General features: G+C 32.7%; 2 protein-coding genes across 2 annotated transcripts; one reads left to right on the top strand and one right to left on the bottom strand.

Moving 5' to 3' along the window:
• Window positions 1-4,800: 4,800 nt before the first annotated feature.
• Window positions 4,801-6,416, bottom strand: LOC131946552 (UPF0598 protein CG30010). Its single transcript, XM_059307405.1, has 3 exons — window positions 6,186-6,416; window positions 5,594-5,642; window positions 4,801-5,468 (listed from the first exon to the last, which is right to left on the bottom strand). Exons 1-3 carry the CDS (start codon window positions 6,297-6,299, stop codon window positions 5,008-5,010), a joined length of 624 nt encoding a protein of 207 aa, XP_059163388.1. The 5' UTR covers window positions 6,300-6,416; the 3' UTR covers window positions 4,801-5,007.
• A 116-nt stretch (window positions 6,417-6,532) lies between these two features.
• Window positions 6,533-19,446, top strand: LOC131946473 (katanin p80 WD40 repeat-containing subunit B1). Its single transcript, XM_059307248.1, has 20 exons — window positions 6,533-6,749; window positions 7,261-7,391; window positions 8,533-8,650; window positions 8,834-8,934; window positions 9,130-9,171; window positions 9,369-9,452; window positions 9,941-10,056; window positions 10,186-10,257; window positions 10,426-10,576; window positions 11,162-11,215; window positions 11,799-11,860; window positions 11,969-12,031; window positions 12,354-12,508; window positions 13,353-13,403; window positions 14,332-14,465; window positions 14,880-15,023; window positions 15,208-15,284; window positions 15,911-15,985; window positions 16,511-16,627; window positions 17,002-19,446. Exons 1-20 carry the CDS (start codon window positions 6,719-6,721, stop codon window positions 17,138-17,140), a joined length of 1,917 nt encoding a protein of 638 aa, XP_059163231.1. The 5' UTR covers window positions 6,533-6,718; the 3' UTR covers window positions 17,141-19,446.
• Window positions 19,447-19,688: the final 242 nt, after the last annotated feature.

The raw sequence follows: 19,688 nt of genomic DNA, 5'->3' as shown, positions 1-19,688 counted from the left end.
TGCCTCGAAACACCACGCTGTGATATTGTGTTATTTGTGTTAACAGGCTTAGTGACACTTGGGTAACAAACATGAAAACAAAACATTGGAGTGAAGTTGGCGGTCCGGGTCCATTTTGTTGTTTCTTTGGATTTGCTGGGGAATTCAATAGCTAGATGTGTATGCTAGGTGTCATTGTTAAATGTCTATGAAAGACACATTATTCTGTATGCAAGATTGATATGCGCAGCGACGAAGTTGATGTAGATGTGTATGTATGCGTTACTGATAGATGTGTATGATATACACAATACATATTGTATGCCAAATTGATATACTGTGTGTCATAGTTGATGTAGATGTGTATGTTCTTATTTTCAGCCTTATTAGCTTTATTTCCAGCGATTAATTAATCAACAGGGTTTTCGTTCGTTAGGTAGTTATGACAGTTTATAGGCCTATTACAACAGAGATGGGTGAGAACAAAAATTCAAATACTCATTCTATAGATAGCAACACCTTTGATGAACGGCTCAACTTAGACACTAGATTTAAACACATGAAATGGAGTTGGTGTCGTGGATAGTATGTAGCCCATTTACTACGGGTCGGATAGGCTGGAAGATGTACTGATCAGGTTCACATCCATGGTACTAGGCAGCTTGTCGTCAAGCGCATCGATCTTAACATTTTAAGGTATCGATAACCCGGTGAAGGCTATGAATGCCAAGCATAAGTCAAGCGATATACCTTCACCTTTAAAAGTATCGATATTCCAGGTGAGAGCGACGAATGTCAAGCATAAGTCAAGAAGTCGATTTTCACTTTTAAAAGTATCGATACGCTCGGTGAAGGCTATGAATGTCTAGCATTAAGGGTTGTCCATTTATGACGTCCACAAAAATTTCGGATTTTAGACTCCCCACTTCCCCCCCCCCCCCCGTCTACACACGTCCACTTTAGACGAAACCCACTCCCCCATGTGGACGTCCACAAAAATTAAGTAGAGCACTCAAAACCTACTACCAGTTTACTATTTCAATAACATGTACTGATATACGGCTGTAATATTTTCGATAATCTATATACTACTAAAGGCAAAAAAGTTTGTATATTTGTTATTATAATTTTTGTCCTCTCCCCCCCCCCCCCCGCGTGGACGTCAAAAATGGAGGACCCTTTAGCCTCATGGTATGGAGGCGTGGCTATTAGGCTGCTGGTGTCAAACTTGAATCAGGGAATACAACAATGTCAACATCGTATCGTTTTCAACCCGCCGGTATCAACATCAGGCTCAGGGTTGGAGTCGGGGGCGTAGATCAATGTTCGGGCTTGAAGTTTAGTTAGTTAGGGAAGCGGTACTAGTAATATATATATATATATATATATATATATATATATATATATATATATATATATATATATATATATATATATATATATAAGTTATGCCCTACCGACGTTTTCACAATACCAACTTATGTAAGTTTTTTGGAGAAAAAACAATTAAGGAATCAGTTGTTTTTTTTCTATTGCTGCCAGATAAGTTGCGCCACTTGAATGAAGCATTCCATGTTCAATATATATTTTAATTAAAAACCTAATGAAATTCCGTCTAGATTTTCTGGTTATTCGGCGACCCGTTTTTCTTTCAGGACACCCCTCCCCTCCCTCGAACGAAATAGAATTTTTTTAGAAATATATAATATTACCAGCGTCCACCCCCCTCCTCCCCAGGAGAAAAAGTCTTCAAAAAACACTGTCAGCGACCACTAGAGCATACGAAGTCCCCTGTGATCTACTGAGGCTACCATTGTGGAATCACGTCTATTCTACATTATTCAGTTACTAAATAAAGTTTTAGCCGGCATGTTCAATTTACAATTTAAATTTGACTCCCGCCCCCTCATTCTCCATAGTTTTGTGCCATCCGAAATGTCCCGCACCCCTGCGTGACGCCACTGGACCATCGTTTGATTTGAATTGATCAGCCGATGAGAATTACAATATGAACGACGAAAATGTCAAAGCGACGCGACTGAAACGGCCCGGAGCTTATTGATTATCAACCCAGTTCAAAGATTATTGATGCTGTCTCAAGGCAAAAAAAAATGTGCTTAGGTGCATTTTTGTTTTAATTATAGAAAGAAAGAGTTGCTATAAGACTTAAGCTGATCGTATTGATACTTTGGTATTGGTTTGTATCGCTAGCCTATCCCTATCCTTATTTATCCCAGACCATATCAACACACAGACATGACAATGATATTTTAAAAATGATAAATGGGAATATCATTGTTATTCTTTACATTCTGTCAATTCTTAATGAAGCTAACAGCCCTCACGACTAAACTATTTGCCTTCAAACCGGATCAAAAGCTTGAGACAAATAGATTTACCTGTCGGTTATTAACGTCCGTGGTCGGCTCTAAGGTGTGCAAACATCAATAGCCTACTCCTATTTAACACTATTAAATCTACTGAACCCCCCCCCCCCCCCGTTATTATCCAATCGTGTTATCTGGAAGGTTTGGACGAAATCGTAGGTATACAAATTGATCAAAATTTAATTTGACACAGGCCCACTCATAGAATGACAGACAGGTAGGCGGACAGACGGACGGGCACAGACAGAATGACGGACGGACAGAAGAACAGACAGACTGATCGATAGACGGATAAACAGACAGTCAGAAAGACGGACGTATGGACGAACAGACAAACATACAGACAGGCGGACTAGTCAACTAGACAGACATTGTGACCTAAGAAAAAGAATGGTCAATGATTCGATACGTGTCCCGGCTGACGTAACCCACCCCCCGCTGGACTTGCCACCCATCCCCCCTCACACAATCCCCATCATTCACGCGTGAGTTACCTTACAGTGACAGCCTCAGATGAGCGCATGACGTGCAAGTAACTCACCTAACGCCACCACATCTGACCATTATCGCACTCGCTGAAAACAGAGGATCAAAAGAATGCACCAGAGGTTGGCGTATTGATTTGCAATTGGAAAGAAACTCAAAACAAACACAACACATATAACTTAACCAACTGGGAACCATTATAACGGACGAAATTAAGTAATTTTAAACTGTCAGTAGATCTATCGATTATTTAATTCCCACAAGAATCAAATCGGGATTTCAAATGGCTTAATGCAACCGGATACGTATATATATATATATATATATATATATATATATATATATATATATATATATATATATCCTATACATACACTTATGTATAAGCTATATTTATACATATTTATATCAAATGGAGGCCTATATGATCATGATTGTGTACATACGTAACTGAGAGGAAGGATAATACTCCCTCCTTGACTATTCCCCCACCGAGGTTATCACCCCCCCCCCCCCCCCCAGTCGATTACTAATTGACCGTATACCGGATAGGAAAAGAGTTTGATATTGTGATGGATAGGGATAAGTGTATTATGTAGGCCTATACTATTACTGTATACACAAGGCGGGTAAGGGGTGTTATAGCCCGGGGGGTGGGGGGGGGGTAATTAACATACTTTAACTTTCACTGTTAGAGCTAAAAATAGTCTCCCCTTATGTTTAGTGTAGTTAATTATTATAAATCAGGATGATAAATTATAATGATTGTAATGAGTGATATCAAGTACTTATTTCTCCTCTCAATTCGACTAAAGAACATTAAATGATTAACTACCATTGACAAAAAAATAAAAAACTCACAATTTCACTGATTAAATTACAATGAATTAATTATGCGTATCATGAACGCACGTCACATTTTATAAGCTTTATATTTACTTCACAATGTATGTCTGCTGTCATTCTGTTTTTTTTTAAAATTGTAATATATTAATATAAATTTACTCGATGTAGACCGAGCTCAGTAAATATTTCAGAAATTAAATCAATATTTAAAATACAAAACTGCAATTTTTGAGGGAGGGAAGTATATGTTGAGGTTTGACAACATTTTGGGTGGGAATCTGTATTTTTGTGACAATGGGAAAGGGGTAAAATAGAAAGACAAGCCTGACGTCATTCATTGTTGACGCCTAAAATAACTTATAACTATATAACTTCATTTAACCGGTAAGTCCAAGGAAGAAAGGGAAGTAATTCAACTTTTAATTAATCCAGCCAGCAAAAATGGTTACCGCTCCTTTCAAATAAATACACTTTGTTGTTAATTTGCATCTTCATTAATATGCAGGGGTGGACTGGCTGTGCCCAAGAGCCCCCAACCCCAGATGGTAAATTTTTGTATACATCAAAGCCTGAATTTTACAACTTGGCATGAAGGGAAATTTAGAATAACAATCTAATAGGACTATTACAGCACTAGGGAGGGGCCCACTAAGATTTTTCCTGGGCCAACCCCAGAGTGTATGTGAAAGATCTGTAAAACCTAGTGCATGTCAAGACAGTTGAATAAACAGTGAAGATTTTTATTTGTATTATATCATACCCTGAGTAGCATCTCAGCGTGTTTGTGACAACAATGCACTATTTGTTTTAAAAACAAGAAATTTGTGTTTCTTCCTCCTAAAACTAGAAGCTATCTATCTATCTTTTATATATATTATTATATATGTAAATCTATCTATATATGTATATCTATATCCATCTATATATCTATAAATTTATAAATTGATCCATCTATCAATTGATATATCTATCTATAAATCTATCTATCTATCTATATACAGGTTTAATAGACAGTTGTAGTTCATCTCAGTTTATTCATATACATCTACATGTAAACTCGTTTGATGGTGAACTGTTCACAAGTCGGGTTGACCTTACTTCTTATAAAAATAAAAATTAATGACAAAACAACTCAAAATAATTTGTAAAACTCCATTGTAGAATAAATTATTCATGACTTTACTTCACTTCCCTATAGTTATAGCGTTTTGGGAAATTGGGTAAGGAATAAATTACACTAAATGTAGTTTTCCCAGTAAATTATAAAGACAAATTAGTAATATGTGTACATTTATTTTTAACATTATCATCATCCAGAATCTAAGATATCTCTATCTTTTATCACATCAAACAATTCATTTGTAAGTTTGTAAGTCACACCTTTCCAAGTAAAATGGGAGGGAGGTTTGGTTTCATCCCCAGTTTCAAATCTAAAATGTTTGCTCATTTCGATTGCCAGAGAGGATTTGATGAGGCCAATGCTGCCATACTGGCCAGGTGCTGGGTGGTAAACACGACCAGAAGATGGCAACATGCAGACTTTTTCTGGCTCAAACTGTAGTGTTAACCTGTCACCAGCGCCATTGTATGAAAGACGATCAGGGATAGATAAATTTCCGTCAATGATATGGGTGAAGACTAGAGGTGTGTCGTCACAGCGGACATAATTATGTTCTCTGCCACATGGAGAAATGTAGGGGAACTCGTCTTTGTATTTTCCATCCACGTTTCTTTTAAGTCTTTTGAAAAAGAAAACTAGGAAGTCTTTTTCTGTTGAAAATAAACATTTTAATAATTAAAAAACAATAAACAAACTATACTTCATCAACTGTTTTAAATCATAATTACTAGTTTCATCTAGATTTTCATCTCAGTGTTTTGTGTGAAACTCTTACCTTTAAAACATGAAGTGAAGTTTTTCATTTTTGCATCATCCAAAAAGAGCTTTAGAATAAAAAGGGAAAAAGATAAATAAACTTGAAAACATTGTGTGTGGATATTAATTAACATAAATAATTAACCCTTTTGGACCCCATGAAAGGGGCAGATGAAGTAGAGTTCACCTGTTTTTGTAAACTTGGCAAATAAAATAAAGAGATAGATCTACCATGCTCAGGGGTTGTCCGATGTAATGTAGTACTAGTATGTAGGTCTTTATACTTTATAATAATAATAATGTTATAAAAAAAGGCCTAATACAAATATATTGTAGATCACAGAAATTAATTATTAACTAGGCTAGATAATGAGACAATATATATAATGTAAATCACATATTTTGAGTGGACACTTTGTTGTATCACAAGCAGCATGAATCCCCCCCTAAACTAAATTGTTTTCTAAAAAAATAGGCCTACATGTATTAAGCCAAGCTGAGATAGTATTAGATCTAGTAAGATTACATTAAAATCTTGATTTTTATTTGTTTAAGCCTTTGCCGCTTGACTGCACCTTTTTTTTTTTTTAGTTTTTACTGGTTTTACAGACCTGTCCTTGGTGATCAATGAAGTAGAAATATTCTCGTGTTTTGGGGTCTGGAGTCTGACCCTGCACATAATGCAAACATCTTTTGTGCGATACAACTCTAATCAAGCGAAACATTTTGAGCAATGACAAATAAATTTAAATAAATGCAATAAATCACTAGATAACATAACAAAAAAGGCAAAGGGGTGTACCCTTAACAACAAGGGGTTTAGTAAATGTTTACATCGGAAATGTACCGTCGCTCAAGGAACTTCCTTAACGTAATGTGTTCTCCCCTGTGATTGGATCTAATATTTTTGTAAAGCCAATGAAAAACTGTTTTAAATAGCATACGCCACCATATTTCTTCTACCATATCTCTGTTATTACTCACATTAAAATAAAAGTTAAATCGACAGACAAGATACTTGACTGTATTCAAAACAAATGAAGGCTGGTTATACATATTTATCTTCCTAGTAGATTATCAATGTTTGGTTAATGTTTTTCTACGCCAAATATTAATTGTGTGGGTTATATTTGAACAGTTAGTTATGGCGACAACAAAAAAAGCATGGAAACTTCGTAAGTTTTTGTTTTCTTTTTTAAATTCCAGATTCTGAGATTAGAAATCTACTTAAAACTAGTTAGACTCTTGAATAGAATTCTAGATCTGAATATCTAGATATAGCGTAGCTAGATTAGATTAAGTCAAGAGATTGGTCTAGCTAGACGAGTAATTAGTATTACTATTAGTGTCAGTGTGACTACTCACTACTCAGTACTCATGACTTGAGTCTGCTACACTTTACTTTACACTAGAGTCTACATTCACTAGATCTACAACATAGAGTATAGAAGTGTAGTGTAGGGCCTACTCACCACTGCACTGGATGACATATTCAGAATCACATACCAAGATTCTTGTTCTAGATTATTAGATCTACTAGTACTACTTCAAAAGTAGAATAGTACTTGTTTTAACTTTGTGACTTGATCTTATGTAATTTGTTTAGGCCTAGGGCCTACATAATTTTAAAATTAATTAATGTACCTAAATGCTACTGTTATTAATAACAAACATTATTAAATGCAGAGGACTTCACTGCCCATGTAGCAGATGTCAAAAGTCTTGGTTTGGGTCACAAATCAGGACGTGTCATGGTGAGTGGTGGAGAGGATAGGAAGGTCAACCTTTGGTCAGTGGGAAAGCCAAACTGCATAATGGTAAGTACAGTAGTCAATTATGTAAGTCACTAGCTTTTTACTTTCTCGTATATACGAAGTATAGAGAAAGTATTGTAATCGTGCACAAAAATCACTTGAAATTTTAACAATTTTCACCGTATTACACCTCAGTCCTTCATCACATCTGAAGTATAGAGGACTTATTTTAATCGGGCAAAAATTATGAATCCAGATTTATCAAAATTAAGAGGTTTTATGCGTAATCCAGTCTGAAAAATTGGGCTTTGCAATTCTGTCCGTATGTCTGTGTGTCTGTCCGTGTGTAAACACGATAACTTGAGTACCGTTACAGCTAGGTCGATGAAATTTCATATATAAGTATTTTATCAAATTCGTAGATCCGTATCAACTTTTGAGCGATTTCCGATAACCGGAAGTGGTACTTTTTCTACTTTGAATTTTTCAAAAGCCTATAACTTGCGAACTATTTCAGATAGATAAATAAAATTTCACATGTAAGTAAAAGATCTAATTCTCTACCTTCTGTTAAATTTTGAGTAATTTCCATTGACCGGAAGTAGTAATTTACGCTACTTCCGATTTCTCAAAAAACTAATGTAAATTTTTAAAGTACTAATAATATTGCGCACTATTGTGCACTTTTTTTTATTTGGCGTTCACTTGGTGTGCAATTCTTTCGTCTACAGGATTTTATTCTATTTTTAAAACTTTATTTAAAATGGATTAAAATTCATGTCTATAGCCCGAGTTCCCATCCCCTGTTGTTTTATATAAGAATATTCGAGAAAGTTTAGGGGAGATCACTCCCGGTTTATTTGTTTTTAAAAACATTTACATTTTAGCCAATTAGGCCTACCCACTTTTAAGCATGAATTTAATTACATAATAAGATATAGATTATACATCTTTACCTAGTTTTAATCCGTATGAAAAAAGCTCAAACTGTACTAAAGTTGATTGGTAAAGTTTGTTCCTATTTTGTTTTAAATTTGAAAGAAAGAGCTACATGAAATTTAACAGTTGAACATTGATTTAGCAGTTTAAATTCTTTGTTACATTTGTTTAAAAAGTGTAACTTGGTTATTAAAGTAGCAAAATCTTTAAGTGTTTGTTGTTGAACAAATATAATTACAACTTATGAAATGATGATTGTGTTCAGAGTTTAACAGGCCACACCACCAGTATTGAGTCTGTGAGATTTGGTCAGGACGAAGAACTCGTGGTTGCTGGATCTCTTTCAGGAGCTTTAAAAGTTTGGGACTTGGAGCAGGCAAAAAGTAAATTTCTCTTATCATACATATTTATTCCTTTTTTTTACCTAAAAAAAATATATGAATTATATAAACACTTATACCACAAATTTTGTTCTTAGATAACCTATGTTTTAAGTTCCTATATGTTTAATGGTGTGCTTTTACTTTTACAGACTATAATATAATAATTTTTGCTGGTCTTTTCAGTATTGCGAACATTAACAGGCCATAAATCTGGAATCAAGTCATTAGACTTTCATCCTTATGGAAACTATGTGGCCTCTGGATCCATGGACACCAATGTGAAAGTAAGCTAGAGATCAATAGAGTATGCTGGACATTTTAAAAAGAAAATTAACTTAATATAGCTGTTGAAAACTCATCGCTTGAATTTGTTTTTGAAGATAGAATTCATGTAATTTGTTGTCACCGTAAATATTAAGCATTGATATAACAATTAAATTGCCAATAATGTTTGAACTTAAATTTTTTTTCTTCAACAGTTATGGGATATTCGAAGAAAAGGTTGCATTTATACATACAAGGTAATTTTGTTTACTTGTATTACTTAATTAATCTAATGTCCAACATAATTATTATTATAAGAAGGTGAACATTTTTTTTTTATTGTAGCCGTCTTTGCTTTCTTTGTATATAAGAAGACTATATAAGACTATATAAGTGACTATGTAAATATCAGTGTTATAATGGGTATTTTTACAGTATTTGTTTATGTTTTCAGAGCCACACAAATGTTGTGAACTGTTTAAGGTTTACTCCAGATGGGCAGTGGATAGCATCAGCCAGTGATGATCACACTATTAAGGTCATAATTTTGTTGTAGAATTATACTGCATTGTTGCAAAAAATTAACAGAGTTAGCTGCTTTATTGTAATTTGTCACAATCTTCATATAAATTTTTAGTTTTGTAGCAATAAACTGAAAGAAAAAGGGTGTCCACTTGCAAAACCTTCCAAGTCACTTCTGATTTATTTTAATTAAATCAAGTTTTAAGATTTTTGGATTTTTGATACTTTACTGTTAAAAAGTGTACACCCAAAAAACAAGAATTAGTATGCTTTAATTGCCCCCCATTTAAAAAGGCTAAAAGGATAACTAATTTTTATTCAAAAAGTGGATTTTGCACAATTTGCAAAAGGATTCCTCAAATATACAATATTGTTTATTGGTCAGATCATTGTTTTTTTTTTTTTTGGTGTTATTTAAACTAGTTAAAAGAGAAACAAAGAAAAACCAGCTGTTAATTATTAGTATATTTAGCTGTATATTGTCACTACTGTCCTTCTATACAGATCTGGGATTTAACAGCAGGAAAACTTCTAACAGAGCTAAAACTTCACAGAGGGCCAGTCAATATTGTAGAGTTCCATCCATCTGATCTCCTCCTGGCTTCAGGCAGCAGTGATAAGTAAACATTTTTTTTTTAAATTTTCATAATTTTATTATTAGCCTTATGACTTGACTATTTGAATTTATGCTAAAAGAATAACATTGTTTACTATTAAAACATTATACAATTAATTGAATTCTGTTTCAGAACTGTTAAGTTTTGGGACCTTGAAACATTCCAGTGTATAACAACATCTGAAGCTGACAAATCACCTATTCGGTAATTGTAAATCTAATTTCATAGCTCAGTTTTCCATGATTACCGGACTGAGAAATTAAGAAATGAAAATAAAGAGATAAAAATGAGAATTTATACCTATTGCCTTTAGATGCCTTATGAGATAATTTAACATAAATTTCAATACTAAATAATTTTTCAAAATTTCAGGAGTGTATGTTTCCACCCCGAAGGATCTTGTTTGTACAGTGCCTCCGGTGACAGTTTGAAAGTTTACGGCTGGGAGCCTTTGGTGTGCCATGATGTGGTTCCCATAGCCTGGTCAGATGTAGCAGACATGGCCATAGCTAACTCACAGCTGGTGAGTTGGGTCCTCTAGTTTCTCCTTCTTCAATTTACTTTGTTTTTAAAAAAAAAATTTTTTTTTTAGATTCAAAAGATTATTTAAAGATTCTAAATAAACAGTACATGGATGTTCTTATTTTACCATTGGAATATTTAGTTACAAATTTATTAAATGTTGTTTATATAAACCTTGGTGTAACATACTTAACATTTTAAAACTGAACTGTTTATGAAGTAAAAGTAACAGCCCGCTGTCAACTAAGCTATGAACCAGCAGCAAATATTTTCCAACAATTTGAGCTAGTTTCTCCAGGTCTCCAATTCACCAATGTAACATTCATCCATCCTATGTTGGAGGCATTTTTCTTTCTTTGCTTTTCTGATGCAATTTTTTATTTTGCTTGTTCTTTACTCAGACCTCCCCCTCCTTCCAGGAATTCTTGACCTGGCTATAGTAGAGAAATGCCATTTTATTCCCTCTGTTTATATGAGGATAGACTTTGGCTAAGATAAATCTAACACGTTAAAATATGACTGCAACTATATTCTAAGTCAGTGTGTTATGGGTTCTAAATTAACTTGGTTTCTCTCACATCCCCAGATTGCTGCTTCTTATTGCAAGACGAACGTCTCCACTTATGTTGTAGATTTAAATGTAAGTCACATTCTTTACTTGTGTTTTAAGAGTTAAATATAATTCACATTCTCTGTTCATGTTTTAGATTTAAATGTAAGTCACTTTCTTTACTTGTGTTTTAGAGTTAAAAATAATTCACATTCTGTTTACTTTGTAGATTATTTGTGTACTTACACTATAGATGTAAAATAAATGTAAGTCCTAAATATAAAATTTAAATTAATAATTTGTCTAAGAAAGCTTAGAGTACCTGATATTGTTCACCAGATGAAGATGCAATCTTTTATTTCTAATACAACAGTAATGTTTACTACTTTTTTCTATCATGTTAATAATTTGATAGATTGTCAACCAAGATAATACTTATGTTTTTTTATTATTTTATCCATTTCAAATTCTATTTTTACACACCTGTCTATAGTCCACTGTGTTAGGGTATGAGAAACCGCAAGCTGTGAACAACTACTTAAATACATATATTATTTTGTTCAGACAAAATTTGTTGTAACATATAACTTCTTGTACAAAAACAAAATACTTATAAAGTCTAAAAATATAAATCAGTGACTAAATTGATATTGTGAATTTTTTTTCCCTACAGAAAGTATCCCCCACAGGAACAGCCAGTAGATCTGAAGAAACAAAACCTCAAAGAATAACCAGGCAAGAGCATTAGGCTTCTTAAACCAAAGTTTGTTTTTATTCACTTTTACAATTGTATATTAAGAAATTTTTTTGCTGGCCATTGAAATATTCTTTTCATCCAAACAGTTCGGGTGGCAGAAGAAGTTTTATAACAGAGCGACCGCCAACATCTTCTTCACGAGAACAGAAGTATAACTTTATTTAAATCTGTTTGTAATTAAGTTTTAAAGTGTTAATGTGCTTGAATGGGTGTAAACCGTTTTGCATTACTGGTATGTGTTGCTTACAAGTAATACGTTTTCTGTAGTTTACAAGCAACTTTTTGTGTTGTTAACAAGAAATGTGTTTTGTGTAATTAACAAGAAATGTGTTTTGTGTAATTTACAAGACATGTGTTTTCTGAAATTTACAAGAAATATGTTTTGTATAGTTTACAAGCACTGTTTTGTGTGGTTGACAAGAAATGTGTATTCTGTAGCTTACAAGAACTGTTTAATTTACGACTGTCTAGTGAACCCAAACGATCAGACACACCTCCAGATAACAAAGGACCAGACACCCCACCTGACAGAAATGATAACACAGAAGATGACAACTCCACATCTGCCGCAGACATTCAGAATCAAGATGACTATTGGCGACTGTTTAAAGAAAATGCAAAAAATCGTAAGTACAGATACAGATTGTTTTGTTTTGTTCAGCAAATAAATCTGAATTCGGTTGTAGTTGGCTTAAAATTATTGCCATAGGTAATTAAAACTATTGTTTTATGTATGTATGAGTTTTCAGAGGAATTTGAAAGAAATTTCCTGAAATTTGGGTTGGCTGAATGCATTTGTTGTCTTTTAGTTTACAAAGTAATTTATCTCTTCCCTTTTTATTTTACCTTCTCCTTAAATCTCCTATAAAAGATTTAACCAGAAATATGTAAAAATTAATAGAATAACTGGTTAGAATATTTGGGCCTTGCTTTTTCATCTGCTGAAGCTATGAGAAATGTTTAACAAAAGTGAAATTTACAATGTGAATTTAATTCCATTTTAATTTAAAAAAATGTTCACCAACCTGTACTAGTGAATAAAAACTTATTTAGATAAGGGTTTAAATCAGAGCTTTATGTACTCAGTACCTATCATCAAAGTCCCTATTATATGAAAATATAATTTTGTGTGCTTGTTACATTTTCTTTGCTTCGTTTCTCCTTTTAGTTTAGTATCTTTGGTTTAATTCCTATTTTGACCTATCTCTGTTGGCTTATCTCCCTTGTTTATTTTCTTGCCTTCTGTTAATTTTGGAGTGTCTGTGATCTTGTGTACACATGCCCACAAGATGCTCCATAACATTGATGGACCCTAGTTATTGCATGGATTTGCTTTTCCCAAACCAAAAATGAACTAAAAACTTAGGTTACTGCATTGAGTGAAATTAAAACATTAGAGTAGAAACCAGTTTTGAGTTGCTTCATTTTGTTGTGTGTTTAACTGCATGAAGTGATTGTTGCATGTTTCAGCCAATGTGAGAGCAAGAGTGGAACCCTTTCAGCCCCCACCAGAAGATGACAGTAAGTAAATTTATGCTAATTTTTTGTTTACAGTTTAATTCTTAATGAACAAAAATAGAAGCTGATTGTTTTAAGTTATTTTTTTTACATTTTAAATTCCTTTTTTTTCTATAGATTTGGTTAAGCATCAGATTAGCAAAGGCTATATTATTTATTCATATTCTATAACAATTTAGAGTGAAAAATAGCATTTATTTTAAATATCTTTTATCTCTAAAAACAAAAATAAATTATCTTTATTTGGGTCAAGTTTTTAAAATGTTATTCTGATTAAAATAATTATCAAGTTATTTTAAATGAACACACTTTATGTTTTGTTATATTTAGTTGACCCAGATTTAAGCAATAAAATAAACTACTACAGTTAGATCTCAAGATTGATGTTTGAATTTAATATGCAATGTGTAGTGTGCTTTACACTTCTTGACAAGGATTGCTTCATTTCAGCAGCTCTGTAGTACCTGTAGCATAGAAATTGTTTGTGTGTAGGAAAAATGTAAATTAAATAAATCATTTTAATTTTCATACATATAAATATGCATATGTGTGCTGAAGATGCATGAGTGTGGCAGTACATCCGTATGTGTTTTCCTACAGTAAAGTATAATGTAATGTATAATGTCAGTTTTTAACAAAGTTTAGTATTTTGACAGTGCATAACAGAGTGTGGTGAGGATTGTTTGGGAAAGTCTAGTTTTTGGGAAGATTATTGTTTTTATGTGTGTGGACAGACCTTTATTCATTCAGCGGATAGCACAGACAGTCAAGTCAATTCTAAGCCTAACACATTTTTAAGCCTGATCAGCAATAGTGTGTCAATGCGTTCCCTTGGTGTGTTTTTAAAAAGTATTTTGCGTTGTTGATAAAATATCAAGAATGCTATTTTGATTTTTAAGAAAATATCAAGAATGCTATTTTGGTTTTAAAGTTCCAGAGCCTGTTAAAGTCAGCTCAGCATCCTCTGCCAGAAAGGAAGTGTCCCCCAGAAGTAAACCAGCTGTACATAAACCCCCAGCTAGAGAGGTGGTTCAAAGTTCTGTGCAGGCTACAGATTTCTTACCTGTAAGTTTATGCATTAGTACCTGGAGGAGTTTGTTTATTTTAATCCTATGGTTAGAATATCTCAACAGACAGCCCCCCTCCACCTAAATAAAAACCACTGTGGTTAAAAAAAATCCCCTGACATAATGTTAATGTAAACACAAATTAGTAATATAAAGGTTTTGCCTATTTAAATTTGCATTTAAAATAATTTAATTTTTAAAAAAGTTTATGTATAATGTTGGATATATTTTGGGGTGGTAATGTTATGGTTAGTATGTATTGGGTTTATTTTAAAATATATTATTTTTAGTAATTTATTGTGAAGTTAGTTTATAATACAGAATGTACAATGATCTATGTAGCTAATGAGACAACTTCATACCTGTGAGGTAGACTAAATGAAACTTATAATCCGCATCCATTATTGTATAGAAACAGAAGGCTTCCAGTGAACAGAAGGAAACAGATGTTATCGATATGCTATCAAAGGGACATAACACAATGGTCACAGTTTTACATCAGAGGAGTCGAAATCTACAGGTGGTTCGAGCTATGTGGACTTCAGGGAATACAAAGGTAGTCCAACATTTTATTTATTTGTTCTATTGCTCAATAGCTAAATACTTATTGTTAAACTTGCTTTTAACAATATATTTAAAATAGTTTCTTTAAAGGACTAAACTGTTTATCAATTAAATAAATATGATTATTTAAATTACTTCCCCTTGTATATTGTGAATGTGACATGTTTTCTCTACAGACAGCCATAGATTCAGCCATCTCAATGAAAGACCCTGCTGTTATGGTGGATCTGCTCAACATCATTAACTCAAGAGCGTGAGTACCTGATGTGTTCTTCCCTTGTATAAAATGTCCCTATTTGGACCTTCATCAGAGTAGACAAGTAAGGTTTTACTGACCTAAGCCAATAAAAGCATTGTATGCTCAAATCTAGGCTAAGCTAGAGTTACTTAAGCCAACTCGAGTTAGGTACCCCTCATTGTTATGTTGATAGTAGACTCTAGCACTGGGAACTGAGTTCAAAACCTAATGTTAGCAGTAAGGTGTTACCATCAGATGGTGTGGCCTAGCATTAGAGCGCTAGACTGCTTACCTCTGTTTGAATCCGGGTTAAAATCAGTAGAATGTCTCGAGTCCACCCAGCTCTGATGGGTACCTAAATCATGTTAGGGAAAGTAAAGGCAGCTGGGCATAGTGCTGAGCACATTATCCCTTAATATACAGAGGTCACAGAAACAGGTTAGCTACACTTCACTCACTCCATTGAAAACTGTGTGCAAGGCAGGATTGAAAAGGGAACTTTAATGTGTTACCATATTATGGATATCAACAAAACATTATATTAATGAACATTACTTGGAGAAAAAGCATGAGCTTTATATCTAATTTTAAACATATCTATAAAGTTCTAGAGGTATCCAATGTTTTTAAACAAATTTCAGATCACTTTGGAATCTAGACCTGTGTTGTTTGTTGTTGCCTGAACTCAAAGACACCATGGGTAGTAAATATGAGAGGTAAAGATACATCTTTGTTATGAGCTGTTCCATTTCAGTATTTTAGCTGTAAATAATAAATATATAGGGGTTTAATATCTCAGTATTTTATTGTTAGAAGAAAAAGAAATTTATAGGGAAGACTTGTGATTAGTGTGGTTGTAGAAATCTTAGGATATTTTATAAATATCATTTAAGTGGTATGTTGATTGGAAAGATGCACAACAGAAAACTGCACACATAAAAAGTGTGCAAGGGTATTTTTGTTTTCTTAAATTGAGCATTTATATACAAAAACAAAGAATGAATACATGTACTTTGTAGCATAATAAAATACTTTTTCACAAATTATGATGAAATTAAAGTGTATTAGTATAATTAGTTTGTATTTGCACAGTTGTCTGTTGCACAGTTTTCTTGGAACCAAGTGGTATATATAAATTAACTGGTATAATCATTACAATTATTACCAGTTAAATTTATTTTTTAGGTGTGTGACAAAATTTGGGCTCGATGTTTATAAATTATTTTTGTTAACCTCAACAGCCATGTCATCACAGCTGCTACTTCTGTCAAGCTAATATTGAAAAACTTTGGACCAGTTATAAAAACCAATATGGAGGAGCCACCTTCATCATTTGTAGATATCTCAAGGGAGGAAAGGTAAGGTTGCTGGGGTTAAAGTTAGTCTCACTTTGATCACTTGGGTTAAAGTTAGTCTCACCCTTTGGGTTAAAGTTAGTCTCACTTTCAATACTTGAGTTAAAGTTTGTCACTTTCAACACTTATAACTGATTGTTAGACCCTGTTGACTGAGCAACTGATGAGGTTGAGCAGATAATATTGAACTAATGTTGTACTTGACTGGGCTAATTTTGTAGTTCACTAAACCATTATGTTGTTGATATCTAATTTTATAAACTGAACTATTATGTTAGTTGACTGATTAAACTATTGTTGTAGTTGACTTAGCTAATGTTGCTGTGGACATAGCTAATGTTGCAGTATTGTAATGTTTATTTTACTCAACTTCACAGACACAAGAAATGCTTGGCCTGCCATACAATCCTAAGCTCCATCAAAAGTTTAATTCATTCATCGCACACCAACGTCACAGCCAAAGTTTCTAGTGTCTTTAGAGAAATAATGCTATTAATGACAGGGGTGATTGACTGATGTTTACTGTGCTCCTATGTGACCAAGTTGTTTTTGTTTGTGGTAACTCACAGTGTAATTGCCTAACAATCTACCAGAGTTAATCCCCTTTAATTTCTGAAAGGGAAATAATGCTGTGAAAAATGAGGATTGTGTGAAAACTAGAAAATAATGCAAGCTTAACTCGTACTGCAAAGGAAATATTTTCCATAAATATGTATTTCATGCCTACACCCTTTAAAGGATTCTAAAAACCTTTATTGCAATGCAAGTGTGAATTGTTTATATAAATAAAATGTTATATATATATATACTTATATATTTAAACATTACCTAATGTATTAATTATATTTCACTGCAGCATGTGTAGTGATAGCTAAATTGCAGTAACTATGGTAACAAGTTTATCAGCACTTCCATGATTTATTTGATGACTCATACTTGCATTCACATGACTCAACATTTTCTAGGTTTTATAAAATGCTTTAAAATCTTCAACACTATTTATTTTTTGCAAATATAGGTGTACTGTTAAATAATGATGACACTTTACAATTAAATTTGTAAGTAGAATCTAATGCTAGTTAATTAGTAAAAAATGACTTCCTGCAATTTTACATTTAACAAATTGATTTGATTTCTATACGATCAAGTGTTCTTTTTAACAATACCTTGGTTTAAAAAAGTTCATTTAAAGGTGTTTAGACATAGTCTTGGCTTGTGCCATTTTATAGGATTTTCCTTGTGGTGTTGGATCCACAAAATAATTTTTTTATCATGATTATGTCCAATTTTTCTAAGGATCATGCAGTAGGCTTGTATTCATCAACCTTTGTTAAATTCACTGCATGAGTATTGAAACTGGTGCTTTAAACAACAGTAATATATTCTAGAAAAAAACTATTGCAAACATTTGCCTTGACTAATATGGGAACAGGATCCATCAATCTATTCATACAACTTTAAAGGTCTGACCATGAAAACAACTGTCCTTACAATCTTTTATGACCTTTGTCTTTCAGCCTGACCATATATTTTTCCTTTGAGAATTTTAATTTTACATCCAAGATTTTGTAACATTTAAAACAAAAAAAAAACAATCATGAGATGTATCAAAACATAATATAAACAAGTCGTGTTAAATCCCCAACTCAGAACTACAAGGCTCAACTTGATGCATTTTATGATGCATTTTATAATAGGCTTTTTATGACCTTGTCATTCTAGGGTTGTTAAATAAGGCTGTTATTTCCGTGTGGTTGTGTACTTATCTGTGTAACGAATTCTAGGAAAAAAAAATATCATAAGACAATGCTGGATGTGTCCAGACTCCAAACCCCAAGACTTGTTACCCTGGAAATTTTGATTATGTTTTTTCACATCCTTTTTTTATTAGTTATTTGCATCGTCCAATATTTTATTTTTTTGGTGATATCTAAAGGAATGTTTAATGTTGAAATAGATTCTCATTTACTGCTGCACTACTAGTATTTGTTTATAACACCATCAAGATAATTATTTAATAGATCAATAGAATGCATACTTTTTTTTTTAGATTTACCATGTTTTTTCAAAATAAATATATAAAATGAGAATTTATTTTATTGGTCGAATTAAAAATAAAAAAACAATTGAATGTTGTTCAAGTTTCAGGGTACAGCTGTAGTGTTTGAATTAAAAAAAAATAAAATAACACTCACAATTTCAGATCATTAAGAGGCTATTTTTAAAAAAAGTCTGTTTCAAAAAGTCTGGTTTTCATCTTTTGGAACCCTTTTTTTTCTTTGCATTTACCGTCCAGTGTCAGGGATAAAAAAAATTGTCATCTTTGGCATTTTAATTTCAGTAGTGCAAGTGAAATTTTAAACATGCACATTATTTTTTTACCATAGTCTTATAAAGAAATCTTTAGAAATATTTTAAGTTTGTGAATTCAACAGATTTAAAATTTTCACCTACTTGGATGCATTTCTGTAATGTATGGAAATGAGAAATTATCTCCCTTTTTAGTTGTCATTTTTCACATTCAGCTTAGTTTATTTTAGAAAAATCTATGATTTGTTTCGTAGTTTCAATTCACTGAATATAATAGCTATGGTTTATTTAAAACTCTGATTAATTTTTGACTGCTAGAACTAGAACAAATTCATGTGGGTGTGTGTTGTGAACATGTATTTAAGCTTGAGCACTGTATATTATGGATGTTTGTAAGCTTATTTTATCTGTACATAGTTTTGATCTGAATGAAATTTATACTTGAAAAGTTACCTCCCCCTTTCCCTCATAATTTTGATCATTTTTTAAAGAAATAAAATGTTGACAATTTACATTTGTGTTGATGTGGACAATTTACATTATTTTTTATATCAATGAATACTATAAACAAGAAAAAAACATCTCAAATAGTTTATTGTATCCTCTTCAAATGTATAACATTATCTAATGGAAAAAATATACAATTAGGATAAAAACTGACATGCACATTGATCTGCATGTTGACTGAAGCTTTGTGCAGAAATCCTGACAAACATGAAGCTACTGAGCACATTTATCTTTCAATTTTTTTTCC

This window comes from Physella acuta, unplaced genomic scaffold, assembly GCF_028476545.2.
Source record: "Physella acuta isolate Inbredline_101_S28 unplaced genomic scaffold, ASM2847654v3 ptg000052l, whole genome shotgun sequence".
NCBI lineage: Eukaryota > Metazoa > Mollusca > Gastropoda > Physidae > Physella > Physella acuta.
Note: the sequence above shows the minus strand (reverse complement) of the source record. Positions and strands in the feature narration are given on the sequence as shown.

Coding starts and splice junctions, on each gene's coding strand:
- LOC131946473 (XM_059307248.1), top strand. CDS start 6,719: ATGGCGACAACAAAAAAAGCATGGAAACTTC. Junction 6,750..7,260: donor AAAAAAAGCATGGAAACTTC/GTAAGTTTTTGT, acceptor TATTAAATGCAG/AGGACTTCACTGCCCATGTA. Junction 12,509..13,352: donor TAAAGAAAATGCAAAAAATC/GTAAGTACAGAT, acceptor TGCATGTTTCAG/CCAATGTGAGAGCAAGAGTG.
- LOC131946552 (XM_059307405.1), bottom strand. CDS start 6,299: ATGTTTCGCTTGATTAGAGTTGTATCGCACAAAAGATGTTTGCATTAT. Junction 5,643..6,185: donor TCATTGATCACCAAGGACAG/GTCTGTAAAACC, acceptor TTTATTCTAAAG/CTCTTTTTGGATGATGCAAA. Junction 5,469..5,593: donor CTTCACTTCATGTTTTAAAG/GTAAGAGTTTCA, acceptor TATTTTCAACAG/AAAAAGACTTCCTAGTTTTC.